The sequence below is a fragment of the Anthonomus grandis genome, unplaced genomic scaffold (genome assembly GCF_022605725.1).
Source record: "Anthonomus grandis grandis unplaced genomic scaffold, icAntGran1.3 ctg00001084.1, whole genome shotgun sequence".
Classification (NCBI taxonomy): Eukaryota; Metazoa; Arthropoda; class Insecta; order Coleoptera; family Curculionidae; genus Anthonomus; species Anthonomus grandis.
Window position 1 is genome coordinate 1 of NW_026088668.1, and position 16,819 is coordinate 16,819.

At 36.0% G+C, this 16,819-nt stretch overlaps 1 protein-coding gene and 1 long non-coding RNA gene across 2 annotated transcripts; one reads left to right on the forward strand and one right to left on the reverse strand.

Moving 5' to 3' along the window:
- Positions 1-1,493: 1,493 nt before the first annotated feature.
- LOC126750023 (uncharacterized) lies at positions 1,494-13,070 on the reverse strand. Its single transcript, XM_050459533.1, has 5 exons — positions 12,694-13,070; positions 12,587-12,634; positions 1,919-2,109; positions 1,663-1,858; positions 1,494-1,605 (listed from the first exon to the last, which is right to left on the reverse strand). The coding sequence occupies exons 2-5, from the start codon at positions 12,615-12,617 to the stop codon at positions 1,520-1,522; spliced, it is 504 nt and encodes a 167-aa protein (XP_050315490.1). The 5' UTR covers positions 12,618-12,634; positions 12,694-13,070; the 3' UTR covers positions 1,494-1,519.
- Positions 13,071-13,904: 834 nt separating this feature from the next.
- LOC126750024 (uncharacterized) lies at positions 13,905-16,070 on the forward strand. The gene is made up of 3 exons (XR_007665556.1): positions 13,905-14,071; positions 15,122-15,296; positions 15,647-16,070. It is a non-coding gene; the product is annotated as an uncharacterized LOC126750024 (long non-coding RNA).
- Positions 16,071-16,819: the final 749 nt, after the last annotated feature.

A 16,819-nucleotide genomic window follows, 5' to 3' on the forward strand; every position in this document is an offset into this window, starting at 1 on the left:
CACATCTCGTGAGAGTCTTTTTATTCTAAATTAAAAATCCTTTCCATAAAGCCAATTTTTATGAAAATCGGTGAAAAATTAGGGAATTTATGCCAGTTTTTCTACTTGGGAGTCTTAATAATTTGACCTGAAAATTTTCAGTTTTTCAAAATTTTTATAGATACACTTTTTATTCTAAATTAAAAATCCTTTCTATAGAGCCAATTTTCATGGAAATCGGTGGAAGATTAGGGAATTTATTCCAGTTTTTCTACTTGAGAGTCTTAATATTTTTTTTTTATTTTTTCATATTTGATTTTTAATCTAAAAAATGTTCAATTTTTCAAAATTTTTTAGATACACTTTTTATTCTAAATTAAAAATCCTTTCCATAGAGCCATTTTTCATGGAAATCGGTGGGAGATTAGGGAATTTATTCCAGTTTTCCTACTTGAGAGACTTAATTTTTTTTTTTTTTTTTTTCATATTTAATTTTTAATCTAAAAAATGTTCAATTTTTCAAAATTTTTTAGATACACTTTTTATTCTAAATTAAAAATCCTTTCTATAGAGCCAATTTTCATGGAAATCGGTGGAAGATTAGGGAATTTATGCCAGTTTTTCTACTTGGGAGTGTTAATAATTTGTCACATTTTTTTATATTTAATTTTTTCCCCTAAAAATTTTCAGTTTTTCAAATTTTTATAGATACACTTTTTATTCTAAATTAAAAATCCTTTCCATAGAGCCATTTTTCAGGGAAATCGGTGGGAGATTAGGGAATTTATTCCAGTTTTCTACTTGAGAGACTTAATTTTTTTTTTTTTTTTTCATATTTAATTTTTACTCTAAAAATGTTCAATTTTTTAAAATTTTTATAGATACACTTTTTATTCCAAATTAAAAATCCTTTTATAGAGCCATTTTTCATGGAAATCGGTGGGAGATTAGGGAATTTATTCCAGTTTTTCTACTTGAGAGTCTTAATATATTTTTTTTATTTTTTCATATTTAATTTTTACTCTAAAAATGTTCAATTTTTCAAAATTTTTATAAATACACTTTTTATTCTAAATTAAAAATCCTTTTATAGAGCCATTTTTTATGGAAATCGGTGGGAGATTAGGGAATTTATTCCAGTTTTTCTACTTGAGAGTCTTAATATATTTTTTTTATTTTTTCATATTTAATTTTTAATCTAAAAAATGTTCAATTTTTCAAAATTTTTATGGATACACTTTTTATTCTAAATTAAAAATCCTTTCCATACAGCCAATTTTCATGGAAATCGGTGAAAAATTAGGGAATTTATTCCAGTTTTTCTACTTGAGATTCTTAATATATTTTTTTTATTTTTTCATATTTAATTTTTACTCTAAAAATGTTCAATTTTTCAAAATTTTTATAGATACACTTTTTATTCTAAATTGAAAATCCTCTCCATAGAGCCAATTTTTATGGAAATCGGTGGAAAATTAGGGAATTTATTTCAGTTTTTCAAAAAAAACACACACTCATTTTATTTAAATGTATTTATTGGCTAAAAAATTAACAAAAACATCACCGAAGCGTCAAAATTCCTCCCGCTAACTCCGCCACCCTGCGCCGTCCAATTCTGAAAAGCACCTAAAAAAAATCCACCCTTACCATTCTCCCTTACCACCGCACCTCCTCCCTACTTACTTTTCACCTCACTTTCCTCTTGGACCTGTCGATGGAACTGCACCACCCTCAACATTTTCGTCTGCGAGGCTGAAAAGAAGGGAGGTCCATCCACGCTCACCTCACACCTATAAGTTCCTCCCGATTGGCCTGAGAGTCTCGTAATGGTGACCGGACAGGAACCTATTGGGGCGTACCTAGGGTATTCCAGGCTAATCTGGAAGAAACAGTGTTTAATTATTCATTAAAGATGAAGGGGGAGACGATCTAAACTCACCCCATCTAACGGGAACTCTTGCACGGATCCGTCTGGGGCGCACTTAAGAAATTGTCGGTCGTCCTTGTACCATTTCACGTCGTACAGTTTCTCACCCTCGAGGTCGTACCGGCAGACCATGGGGGCCTCGTGGGTGGCCCCCCGGGGCACGTACATGTTGATTATCTTGAGACCGTTGACTACAGGATGAGCTATAAAAAAAAAAAAAAAACACCGCCCGGGATATAATAATTGAAAGTTCGATACCTGGCTGGAGAGGATCGGGGGGATTCGATCCTCCTGTTTTTAGGCTGAAAAAGAAATTTATCTTTTCGATCGAATAAATCCCACGTAATTGAGGCAATCCGTTATTTTCCGCTAGGACGCGGATTTCCCACTCTAGACTGTATCGAAAGTCAAAGTCCGACGAAACATCTGCCTCCGGGGATTTTTATTTCAATTGTTTTTTTGTCTCCCGGATTCCCTACTGTCAAAGACACACGTTCGGTCCCTTAATAAAGCAATAATAGCATCGTCCCCCCCAGGTGTTGTATCTATACCGTGCCGTAATATGGTGAATAATGGCCCGCAATATCTATTAGCCGGATATATATAAAGCGCGCCACGGATATGTAGGTGTGAAACATCCGTTCGTTGTTTTTCTTTTTTTACCTTTTCTGGCAAATTAATGGAAATATATTGAGGAAAAAGGGTGTGCACGGAAGATGTGGGGCTCGTTAATCATCCCCCTCGATTGCTAAACGTAATGGGGCAGTTCGTGTTTAGTTTCCGGTGAACTATGTTCTATTAAATAGATACTGATTGAAGGTCAACAGCCTGGAAATGAGGCACAGTTTGTTTAGGTGCTGCGGCACAGCTTTCCGATGTTCTCCACAGCTTTCCAGCTAAACTAGCTGATGTAGAGTGTTCAAACCTGGATAGTAGAGTGCGCTCAAGTGTCCTGTATACGAGACACTAAGAATTTTTAGAAGATTTTTGATTAGTTTTTTGAAATATTGAGAGGTTTGTCCAGGCAGTCTGTGAAAAAAATCAGTTGGTCAGTAGGGTGGCCTTGAAACGTTTCATAGTGTCCTAAAGAAACTAGCTGATCTAGAGTCTTCAAACTTGGATAAAGGTGTGCGCTCAACTGTCCTGTACACTGGACACAAAAAATTTCCAAAAGATTTTGATTAATTTTTGAAATATTCACAGGTTTGTCCAGTCCAGTTTCGTTACAGTTAATAAATTAATCAATAGGGTGATCTTGGAACGTTTCCTACTGTCCCAACTAAACTAGTTGAGCTAGAGTCTTCAAACTTGGACAAGGATGTGCGCTCAACTGTCCTATACACTGGACACAAAAAATTTCCCAAAGATTTTTGATTAATTTTTGAAATATTCACATGTTTTTCCAGTCCATTTTCGTTATAATTAATAAATTAATCAGTAGGAGATCTTGGAACCTTTCCTACTGTCCCAACTAAACTAGCTGAGCTAGAGTCTTCAAACTTGGACAAGGGTGTGCGCTCAACTGTCCTGTACACTGGACACAAAAAATTTCCAAAAGATTTTTGATTAATTTTTGAAATATTCACATGTTTCTCCAGTCCATTGTCGTTATAATTAATAAAATAATCAGTAGGGAGATCTTGGAACGTTTCCTACTGTCCCAACTAAACTAGCTGAGCTAGAGTCTTTAAACTTGGACAAGGGTGTGCGCTCAACTGTCCCGTACACTGGACACAAAAAATTTCCAAAAGATTTTTGATTAATTTTTGAAATATTCAGAGGTTTGTCCAGTGCATTTTCGTTACATTTAATAAAATAATCAGTAGGGTGATCTTGGAACGTTTCCTACTGTCCCAACTAAACTACTTGAGCTAGAGTCTTCAAACTTGGACAAGGGTGTGTGCTCAACTGTCCCGTACACTGGACACAAAAATTTCCAAAAGATTTTTGATTAATTTTTGAAATATTCGCATGTTTGTCCAGTCCATTTTCGTTATAATTAATAAAATAATCAGTAGGGTGATCTTGGAACGTTTCCTACTGTCCCGACTAAACTACTTAAGCTAGAGCCTTCAAACTTGGACAAGGGTGTGCGCTCAACTGTCCTGTACACTGGACACAAAAAATTTCCAAAAGATTTTTGATGAATTTTTGAAATATTTACATATTTCTCCAGTCCATTTTCGTTACAAATAAAAAAAAAATTAGTAGAGATATCTTGGAACGTTTCCTACTGTCCCAACTAAACTACTTGAGCTAGAGTCTTCAAACTTGGACGAGGGTGTGCGCTCAACTGTCCGTACACTGGACACAAAAAAATTCCAAAAGATTTTTGATTAATTTTTGAAATATTCACAGGTTTGTCCAGTCCATTTTCGTTACAATTAATAAAATAATCAGTAGGATGATCTTGGAACGTTTCCTACTGTCCCAACTAAACTACTTGAGCTAGAGTCTTCAAACTTGGACATGGGTGTGCGCTCAACTGTCCCGTACACTGGACACAAACAATTGCCAAAAGATTTTTGATTAATTTTTAAAATATTCATAAGTTTGTCCAGTCCATTTTCGTTACAATTAATAAAATAATCAGTAGGATGATCTTGGAACGTTTCCTACTGTCCCAACTAAACTACTTGAGCTAGAGTCTTCAAACTTGGACATGGGTGTGCGCTCAACTGTCCCGTACACTGGACACAAACAATTGCCAAAAGATTTTTGATTAATTTTTAAAATATTCATAAGTTTGTCCAGTCCATTTTCGTTACAATTAATAAAATAATCAGTAGGATGATCTTGGAACGTTTCCTACTGTCCCAACTAAACTACTTGAGCTAGAGTCTTCAAACTTGCACAAGAATGTGCGCTCAACTGTCCCGTACACTGGACACCAAAAAATTTCCAAAAGATTTTTGATTAATTTTTGAAATATTCACAGGTTTGTCCAGTCCATTTTCGTTACAATTAATAAATTAATCAATAGGGTGATCTTGGAACGTTTCCTACTGTCCCAACTAAACTAGTTGAGCTAGAGTCTTCAAACTTGGACAAGGATGTGCGCTCAACTGTCCTATACACTGGACACAAAAAATTTCCAAAAGATTTTTGAGTAATTTTTGAAATATTCACATTTTTCCAGTCCATTTTCATTACAATTAATAAATTAATCAGTAGGGTGATCTTGGAACATTTCCTACTGTCCAACTAAACCACTTGAGCTAGAGTCTTCAAACTTGGACGAGGGTGTGCGCTCAACTGTCTTGTACACTGGACACAAAAAATTTCCAAAAGATTATTGATTAATTTTTGAAATATTCACATGTTTCTCCAGTCCACTGTCGTTACAAGTAATAAAATAATCAGTAGGGTGATCTTGGAACGTTTCCTACTGTCCCAACTAAACTACTTGAGCTAGAGTCTTCAAACTTGGACAAGAATGTGCGCTCAACTGTCCCGTACACTGGACACAAAAAATTTCCAAAAGATTTTTGATTAATTTTTGAAATATTCACAGGTTTGTCCAGTCCATTTTCGTTACATTTAATAAAATAATCAGTAGGGTGATCTTGGAACGTTTCCTACTGTTCCAACTAAACTACTTGAGCTAGAGTCTTCAAACTTGGACGAGGGTGTGCGCTCAACTGTCCCGTACACAGGACACAAAAAATTTCCAAAAGATTTTTGATTAATTTTTGAAATATTCACAATTTGTCGAGTCCATTTTCGTTACATTTAATAAAATAATCAGTAGGGTGATCTTGGAACGTTTCCTACTGTTCCAACTAAACTACTTGAGCTAGAGTCTTCAAACTTGGACAAGGGTGTGTGCTCAACTGTCCCGTACACTGGACACAAAAATTTCCAAAAGATTTTTGATTAATTTTTGAAATATTCACATGTTTGTCCAGTCCACTTTCGTTAAAATTAATAAAATGTTCAGTAGGGTGATCTTGGAACGTTTCCTACTGTCCCAACTAAACTACTTGAGCTAGAGTCTTCAAACTTGGACGAGGGTGTGCGCTCAACTGTCCCGTACACAGGACACAAAAAATTTCCAAAAGATTTTTGATTAATTTTTGAAATATTCACAAATTTGTCGAGTCCATTTTCGTTACATTTAATAAAATAATCAGTAGGGTGATCTTGGAACGTTTCCTACTGTTCCAACTAAACTACTTGAGCTAGAGTCTTCCAACTTGGACAAGGGTGTGTGCTCAACTGTCCCGTACACTGGACACAAAAATTTCCAAAAGATTTTTGAGTAATTTTTGAAATATTCACATTTTTTCCAGTCCATTTTCATTACAATTAATAAATTAATCAGTAGGGTGGTCTTGGAACATTTCCTACTGTCCCAACTAAACCACTTGAGCTAGAGTCTTCAAACTTGGACGAGGGTGTGCGCTCAACTGTCCCGTACACTGGACACAAAAAATTTCCAAAAGATTATTGATTAATTTTTGAAATATTCACATGTTTCTCCAGTCCACTGTCGTTGCAATTATTAAAATAATCAGTAGGGTGATCTTGGAACGTTTCCCACTGTCCCAACTAAACTACTTGAGCTAGAGTCTTCAAACTTGGACAAGGGTGTGCGCTGAACTGTCCCGTACACTGGACACAAAAAATTTCAAAAGATTTTTGAGTAATTTTTGAAATATTCACATTTTTTCCAGTCCATTTTCATTACAATTAATAAATTAATCAGTAGGGTGATCTTGGAACATTTCCTACTGTCCCAACTAAACCACTTGAGCTAGAGTCTTCAAACTTGGACGAGGGTGTGCGCTCAAGTGTCCCGTACACTGGACACAAAAAATTTCCAAAAGATTTTTGATTAATTTTTGAAATATTCACATGTTTGTCCAGTCCATTTTCGTTACAATTAATAAAATGATCATCAGGGTGATCTTGGAACGTTTCCTACTGTCCCGACTAAACTACTTGAGCTAGAGTCTTCAAACTTGGACGAGGCTGTGCGCTCAACTGTCCCGTACACTGGACACAAAAAATTTCCAAAAGATTTTTGATTAATTTTTGAAATATTCACATGTTTGTCCAGTCCATTTTCGTTACAATTAATAAAATGATCATCAGGGTGATCTTGGAACGTTTCCTACTGTCCCGACTAAACTACTTGAGCTAGAGTCTTCAAACTTGGACGAGGCTGTGCGCTCAACTGTCCCGTACACTGGACACAAAAAATTTCCAAAAGATTTTTGATTAATTTTTGAAATATTCACATGTTTGTCCAGTCCATTTTCGTTACAATTAATAAAATGATCATCAGGGTGATCTTGGAACGTTTCCTACTGTCCCAACTAAACTACTTGAGTTAAAGTCTTCAAACTTGGACAAGGGTGTGCGCTCAATTGTCCCGTACACTGGACATAAAAAATTTCCAAAAGATTTTTGATTAATTTTTGAAATATTCACATGTTTGTCCAGTCCATTTTCGTTACAATTAATAAAATGATCATCAGGGTGATCTTGGAACGTTTCCTACTGTCCCAACTAAACTACTTGAGTTAAAGTCTTCAAACTTGGACAAGGGTGTGCGCTCAATTGTCCCGTACACTGGACATAAAAAATTTCCAAAAGATTTTTGATTAATTTTTGAAATATTCACATGTTTGTCAGTCCATTTTCGTTACAATTAATAAAATGATCATCAGGGTGATCTTGGAACGTTTCCTACTGTCCCGACTAAACTACTTGAGTTAAAGTCTTCAAACTTGGACAAGGGTGTGCGCTCAATTGTCCCGTACACTGGACACAAAAAATTTCCAAAAGATTTTTGATTAATTTTTGAAATATTCAGAGGTTTGTCCAGTGCATTTCGTTACAATTAATAAAATAATCAGTAGGGTGATCTTGCAACGTTTCCTACTGTCCCAACTAAACCACTTGAGCTAGAGTCTTCAAACTTGGACAAGGGTGTGCGCTCAACTGTCCCGTATACTGGACACAAAAAATTTCCAAAAGATTTTTGATTAATTTTTGAAATATTCACATGTTTGTCCAGTCCATTTTCGTTACAATTAATAAAATAATCAGTAGGGGTGATCTTGGAACGTTTCCTACTGTCCCACCTAAACTACTTGAGCTAGAGTCTTCAAACTTGGACAAGGGTGTGCGCTCAACTGTCCCGTACACTGGACACAAAAAATTTCCAAAAGGTTTTTGAGTAATTTTTGAAATATTCACATTTTTTCCAGTCCATTTTCATTACAATTAATAAATTAATCAGTAGGGTGATCTTGGAACGTTTCCTACTGTCCCAACTAAACCACTTGAGCTAGAGTCTTCAAACTTGGACGAGGGTGTGCGCTCAACTGTCCCGTACACTGGACACAAAAAATTTCCAAAAGATTTTTGAGTAATTTTTGAAATATTCACATGTTTCTCCAGTCCATTTTCGTTGCAATTAATAAAATAATCAGTAGGGTGATCTTGGAACGTTTCCTACTGTCCCAACTAAACCACTTGAGCTAGAGTCTTCAAACTTGGACGAGGGTGTGCGCTCAACTGTCCCGTACACTGGACACAAAAAATTTCCAAAAGATTTTTGAGTAATTTTTGAAATATTCACATGTTTGTCCAGTCCATTTTCGTTACAGTTAATAAATTAATCAGTAGAGTGATCTTGGAACGTTTCCTACTGTCCCGACTAAACTACCTGAGCTAGAGTCTTCAAACTTGGACAAGGGTGTGCGCTCAACTGTCCCGTACACTGGACACAAAAAATTTCCAAAACATTTTTGATTAATTTTTGAAATATTCACATTTTTTCCAGTCCATTTTCATTACAATTAATAAATTAATCAGTAGAATGATCTTGGAACGTTTCCTACTGTCCCAACTAAACTAGTTGAGCTAGAGTCTTCAAACTTGGACAAGGGTGTGCGCTCAACTGTCCTGTACACTGGACAGAAAAAATTTCCAAAAGATTTTTGATTAATTTTTGAAATATTCACATGTTTGTCCAGTCCATTTTCGTTACATTTAATAAAATAATCAGTAGGGTGATCTTGGAACACATCTCGTGAGAGTAACTAAACTACTTGAGCTAGAGTCTTCAAACTTGGACAAGGGTGTGCGCTCAACTGTCCCGTACACTGGACACAAAAAATTTCCCAAAGATTTTTGATTAATTTTTGAAATATTCACATGTTTGTCCAGTCCATTTTCATTACAATTAATAAATTAATCAGTAGGGAGATCTTGGAACATTTCCTACTGTCCCAACTAAACTACTTGAGCTAGAGTCTTCAAACTTGGACAAGGGTGTGCGCTCAACTGTCCCGTACACTGGACACAAAAAATTTCCAAAAGATTTTTGAGTAATTTTTGAAATATTCAGAGGTTTGTCCAGTCCATTTTCGTTACAATTAATAAAATAATCAGAAGGGTGATCTTGGAACGTTTCCTACTGTCCCAACTAAACCACTTGAGCTAGAGTCTTCAAACTTGGACAAGGATGTGCGCTCAACTGTCCTGTACACTGGACACAAAAAATTTCCAAAAGATTTTTGAGTAATTTTTGAAATATTCACATGTTTGTCCAGTCCATTTTCGTTACAATTAATAAAATAATTAATAGGGTGATCTTGGAACGTTTCCTACTGTCCCAACTAAACCACTTGAGCTAGAGTCTTCAAACTTGGACGAGGGTGTGCGCTCAACTGTCCCGTACACTGGACACAAGAAATTTCCAAAAGATTTTTGATTAATTTTTGAAATATTCGCATGTTTGTCCAGTCCATTTTCGTTACAATTAATAAAATAATCAGTAGGGTGATCTTGGAACGTTTCCTACTGTCCCAGCTAAACTACTTGAGCTAGAGTCTTCAAACTTGGACAAGGGTGTGCGCTCAACTGTCCCGTACACTGGACACAAAAAATTTCCAAAAGATTTTTGATTCATTTTTGAAATATTCACATGTTTGTCCAGTCCATTTTCGTTACAATTAATAAAATAATTAATAGGGTGATCTTGGAACGTTTCCTACTGTCCCAACTAAACCACTTGAGCTAGAGTCTTCAAACTTGGACGAGGGTGTGCGCTCAACTGTCCCGTACACTGGACACAAGAAATTTCCAAAAGATTTTTGATTAATTTCTGAATTATTCACATGTTTGTCCAGTCCATTTTCGTTACATTTAATAAAATAATCAGTAGGGTGATCTTGGAACGTTTCCTACTGTCCCAACTAAACTACTTGAGCTAGAGTCTTCAAACTTGGACAAGGGTGTGCGCTCAACTGTCCCGTACACTGGACACACAAAATTTCCAAAAGATTTTTGATTATTTTTTTAAATATTCACAGGTTTGTCCAGTCCATTTTCGTTACAATGAATAAAATAATCAGCAGGGTGATCTTGGAACGTTTCCTACTGTCCCAACTAAACCACTTGAGCTAGAGTCTTCAAACTTGGACGAGGGTGTGCGCTCAACTGTCCCGTACACTGGACACAAGAAATTTCCAAAAGATTTTTGATTAATTTTTGAAATATTCACAAATTTGTCCAGTCCATTTTCGTTACAATTAATAAAATAATCAGTAGGGTGATCTTGGAACGTTTCCTACTGTCCCAACTAAACTACTTGAGCTAGAGTCTTCAAACTTGGACAAGGGTGTGCGCTCAACTGTCCCGTACACTGGACACAAAAAATTTCCAAAAGATTTTTGATTATTTTTTGAAATATTCACATGTTTGTCCAGTCCATTTTCGTTACAGTTAATAAATTAATCAGTAGGGTGATCTTGGAACGTTTCCTACTGTCCCGACTAAACTACTTGAGTTAGAGTCTTCAAACTTGGACAAGGGTGTGCGCTCAAGTGTCCCGTACACTGGACACAAAAAATTTCCAAAAGATTTTTGAGTAATTTTTGAAATATTCACAGGTTTGTCCAGTCCATTTTCGTTACAATTAATAAAATAATCAGAAGGGTGATCTTGGAACGTTTCCTACTGTCCCAACTAAACTACTTGAGCTAGAGTCTTCAAACTTGGACAAGGGTGTGCGCTCAACTGTCCCGTACACTGGACACAAAAAATTTCCAAAAGATTTTTGATTAATTTTTGAAATATTCGCATGTTTGTCCAGTCCATTTTCGTTAAGTTAATAAAATAATCAGTAGAGTGATCTTGGAACGTTTCCTACTGTCCCAACTAAACTACTTGAGCTAGAGTCTTCAAACTTGGACGAGGGTGTGCGCTCAACTGTCCTGTACACTGGACACAAAAAATTTCCAAAAGATTTTTGAGTAATTTTTGAAATATTCAGAGGTTTGTCCAGTACATTTTCGTTACAATTAATAAAATAAGCAGTAGGGTAATCTTGGAACGTTTCCTACTGTCCCAACTAAACTACTTGAGCTAGAGTCTTCAAACTTGGACAAGGTTGTGCGCCTAACTGTCCCGTACACTGGACACAAAAAATTTCCAAAAGATTTTTGATTAATTTTTGAAATATTCGCATGTTTGTCCAGTGCATTTTCGTTACAATTAATAAAATAATCAGTAGGGTGATCTTGGAACGTTTCCTACTGTCCCAACTAAACTACTTGAGCTAGAGTCTTCAAACTTGGACAAGGTTGTGCGCCTAACTGTCCCGTACACTGGACACAAAAAATTTCCAAAAGATTTTTGATTAATTTTTGAAATATTCACATGTTTCTCCAGTCCATTGTCGTTATAATTATTAAAATAATCAGTAGAGTGATCTTGGAACGTTTCCTACTGTCCCAACTAAACTACTTGAGCTAGAGTCTTCAAACTTGGACGAGGGTGTGCGCTCAACTGTCCCGTACACTGGACACAAAAAATTTCCAAAAGATTTTTGAGTAATTTTTGAAATATTCAGAGGTTTGTCCAGTACATTTTCGTTACAATTAATAAAATAATCAGTAGGGTGATCTTGGAACGTTTCCTACTGTCCCAACTAAACCACTTGAGCTAGAGTCTTCAAACTTGGACAAGGGTGTGCGCTCAACTGTCCCGTACACTGGACACAAAAAATTTCCAAAAGATTTTTGATTAATTTTTGAAATATTGACAAGTTTGTCCAGTCCATTTTCGTTACAATTAATAAAATAATCAGTAGGGTGATCTTGGAACGTTTCCTACTGTCCCAACTAAACTACTTGAGCTAGAGTCTTCAAACTTGGACAAGGGTGTGCGCTCTACTGTCCTGTACACTGGACACACAAAATTTCCAAAAGATTTTTGATTAATTATTGAAATATTCACATGTTTTTCCAGTCCATTTTCGTTGCAATTAATAAAATAATCAGTAGGCTGATCTTGGAACGTTTCCTACTGTCCCAACTAAACTACTTGAGCTAGAGTCTTCAAATTTGGACAAGGGTGTGCGCTCAACTGTCCCGTACACTAGACACAAAAAATTTCCAAAAGATTTTTGAATAATTTTTGAGTTACCGATAGTTTTTGCCCACGCGGAAGATTCACACGTTTCATTAACTTTTACTCGTTCTCCCGGGTAATTTTTCTCATCTCCGTGTACGGAATCATTTTCCCTCGACTGCTAAATAGACGATAAAAATAAATTGGCGAAAAAACTGATTATTTCGGGATATATACGAGCGATCCGGAGCGAAGAGGAATAATCCTATAAATAAATTTCCAAGAGTGAAATTGAGGCTTTACACTTACCGATCAGGACGAGTATCCACAGTTCGACCATTTTATTTTTAAAAAAATCTGGAAATAACGAGGTTTTGGGCTCATCACGAGGAATCTGTAGAAACTCTTTTACTCACCTCCTCACAAAAATCACTATGTATCTATCCAAACCGAACGGCAAAGTGACTAAAACTGATGTGCGGGGACCGTTTCTAATTAATTAAGCCTAATCATTGGGCGCCTTAAAATGTTTAAAAGGTCAATTATTAATGTTGCTTAAGGAGGCAGTTGTTGCAAATAGACCGAGAGCAAAAGTACGGAAATGGTGAGGGCGAGCGGGCGAGCGGGGGGGAAGAAGGAGGCGAACGTTCGCTTAAAGTGTCGGCGCTAGGGCACGTGGAAATCGAGTGGGAGCGTGCGAGTTTTTCCCGAGGGAGAAACGGGATTTTTAGTAACAGGCGCGATAGGGCCGAAAGTGAATTTTATAAGGGTTTTTTTTTCGTAACAAATCTATCCCCTTTAGATTGCACTCACATTCTTCCGTTGTAAAGACAGAGAGAAGCATTGAAAAGTGACTTCACGTCAGCCACTACTACTACTACTGTGATGTAAATAAAACAACTTTCGTTACAAAATAATCTGGTTAATTTATTAATAATAATTAAACCACAGAATAAATGGAATAGAAATTACACCTTAATACTGCAAAAAGAGAAAATGCACGTCTTTGGTTTCATTTTTTTTTTCTTGACTAAAACAAGGAGATTTTCCGCCTAAAAACACCCTTTAAATACAATTCTACCCTTATAAAATTTGTATACATATATATTATATATATATATATACAGGGTGTTTCACTAAGGGTGGATCGCGGCTAGATCTGGAGAAATGTCAATGTGACATCATCGAAATTTGGCCACTAGGGGGCTTTTTGACGAACGTTAAGAAATGGCTTCCGAGAGCCTGGAAGTATTTATTTCTTTTTTTTTAAATCCCACAGAGGGCGCTCCAGCCAACGGGTGATCTTTCGCGTAACTATAACGATTTCTAAATAACACGTTAGTTACGCCATCTGTTGGCAAATTTTAAACAGCTGCAAGTCGTAATATGGCCGCCGACTACTAATTGTCTAATCACAGGCAGTAGACCGTGAAAAAATCTTAAGATCCAAGTTTCTCAAAAACAGTTGACTCTACACAAAAATTGGTAGGAACCATTCTTGTAGAACGCGATCCATTCTACAATTTTTGCCTCTACACTTTTTGCCATTTGTCCAATAGTAACTGAGATATCTAGAGAATTGTCTAATCACAGGCAGTATGCAGTGGAAAAATCTTAGGGACCAAATTTCTCAAAACCAGTTGACTCTACACAAAAATTGATAGAAACCATTCTTGTAGAACGCGATCCATTCTACAATTTTTGCCTCTACACTTTTTACCATTTGTCCAATAGTAACTGAGATATTTAAAGAATTGTCTAATCACAGGCAGTAGACCGTGGAAAAATCTTAAGGTCCAAATTTCTCAAAACCAGGTGACTCTACACAAAAATTGATAGGAACCATTCTTGTAGAACGCGATCCATTCTACAATTTTTGCCTCTACACTTTTTGCCATTTGTCCAATAGTAACTGAGATATCTAAAGAATTGTCTAATGACAGGCAGTATGCAGTGGAAAAATCTTAAGATCCAAGTTTCTCAAAACCAGTTGACTCTACACAAAAATTGATAAAAACCATTCTTGTAGAACGCGATCCATTCTACAATTTTTGCCTCTACACTTTTTGCCATTTGTCCAATAGTAACTGAGATATCTAAAGAATTGTCTAATCACAGGCAGTATGCAGTGGAAAAATCTTAAGATCCAAGTTTCTCAAAACCAGTTGACTCTACACAAAAATTGATAGAAACCATTCTTGTAGAACGCGATCCATCCTACAATCTTTGCCTCTACACTTTTTGCCGTTTGTCCAATAGTAACTGAGATATTTAAAGAATTGTCTAATCACAGGCAGTAGGCGGTGGAAAAATCTTAAGATCCAAGTTTCTCAAAACCAGTTGACTCTACACAAAAATTGATAGGAACCATTCTTGTAGAACGCGATTCATTCTACAATTTTTGCCTCTACACTTTTTGCCATTTGTCCAATAGTAACTGAGATATCTAAAGAATTGTCTAATCACGGGCAGTATGCAGTGGAAAAATCTTAAGGTCCAAATTTCTCAAAACCAGTAGACTCTACACAAAAATTGATAGAAACCATTCTTGTAGAACGCGATCCATTCTACAATTTTTGCCTCTACACTTTTTGCCATTTGTCCAATAGTAACTGAGATATCTAAAGAATTGTCTAATCACAGGCAGTAGACCGTGGAAAAATCTTAAGATCCAAGTTTCTCAAAAACAGTTGACTCTACACAAAAATTGATAGGAACCATTCTTGTAGAACGCGATCCATTCTACAATTTTTGCCTCTACACTTTTTGCCATTTGTCCAATAGTAACTGAGATATCTAGAGAATTGTCTAATCACAGGCAGTAGACCGCGGAAAAATCTTAAGATCCAAGTTTCTCAAAAACAGTTGACTCTACACAAAAATTGATAGGAACCATTCTTGTAGAACGCGATCCATTCTACAATTTTTGCCTCTACACTTTTTACCATTTGTCCAATAGTAACTGAGATATCTAAAGAATTGTCTAATCACAGGCAGTATGCAGTGGAAAAATCTTAAGGTCCAAATTTCCCAAAACCAGTTGACTCTACACAAAAATTGATAGAAACCATTCTTGTAGAACGCGATCCATTCTACAATTTTTGCCTCTACACTTTTTGCCATTTGTCCAATAGTAACTGAGATATCTAAAGAATTGTCTAATCACAGGCAGTAGACCGTGGAAAAATCTTAAGATCCAAGTTTCTCAAAAACAGTTGACTCTACACAAAAATTGATAGGAACCATTCTTGTAGAACGCGATCCATTCTACAATTTTTGCCTCTACACTTTTTGCCATTTGTCCAATAGTAACTGAGATATCTAAAGAATTGTCTAATCACAGGCAGTATGTAGTGGTAAATTCTTAAGATCCAAGTTTCTCAAAAACAGTTGACTCTACACAAAAATTGATAGGAACCATTCTTGTAGAACGCGATCCATTCTACAATTTTTGCCTCTACACTTTTTGCCATTTGTCCAATAGTAACTGAGATATCTAAAGAATTGTCTAATCACAGGCAGTATGCAGTGGAAAAATCTTAAGGTCCAAATTTCCCAAAACCAGTTGACTCTACACAAAAATTGATAGAAACCATTCTTGTAGAACGCGATCCATTCTACAATTTTTGCCTCTACACTTTTTGCCATTTGTCCAATAGTAACTGAGATATCTAAAGAATTGTCTAATCACAGGCAGTAGACCGTGGAAAAATCTTAAGATCCAAGTTTCTCAAAACCAGTTGACTCTACACAAAAATTGATAGAAACCATTCTTGTAGAACGCGATCCATTCTACAATTTTTGCCTCTACACTTTTTGCCATTTGTCCAATAGTAACTGAGATATCTAGAGAATTGTCTAATCACAGGCAGTAGACCGTGGAAAAATCTTAAGATCCAAGTTTCTCAAAACCAGTTGACTCTACACAAAAATTGATAGAAATCATTCTTGTAGAACGCGATCCATTCTACAATTTTTGCCTCTACACTTTTTGCCATTTGTCCAATAGTAACAGATATTTAAAGAATTGTCTAATCACAGGCAGTAGACCGTGGAAAAATCTTAAGATCCAAGTTTCTCAAAAACAGTTGACTCTACACAAAAATTGATAGGAACCATTCTTGTAGAACGCGATCCATTCTACAATTTTTGCCTCTACACTTTTTACCATTTGTCCAATAGTAACTGAGATATTTAAAGAATTGTCTAATCACAGGCAGTATGCAGTGGAAAAATCTTAAGGTCCAAATTTCTCAAAACCAGTTGACTCTACACAAAAATTGATAGGAACCATTCTTGTAGAACGCGATCCGAGAGCCTGGAAGAATTTTTTTTTTTTTTAAATCCCACAGAGGGCGCTCCAGGCCACGGTGATCTTTCACGTAACTATAACGATTTCTAAACAACACGTTAATTACGCCATCTGTCGGCAAATTTTAAACAGCTACAAGTCCAATATGGCCGCCGACTACGCCTGTCAAAAAATTTTTGTTTTTTGATATCTGACTTTGAGTAGAATTTAAACACTCTCACGAGATGTGT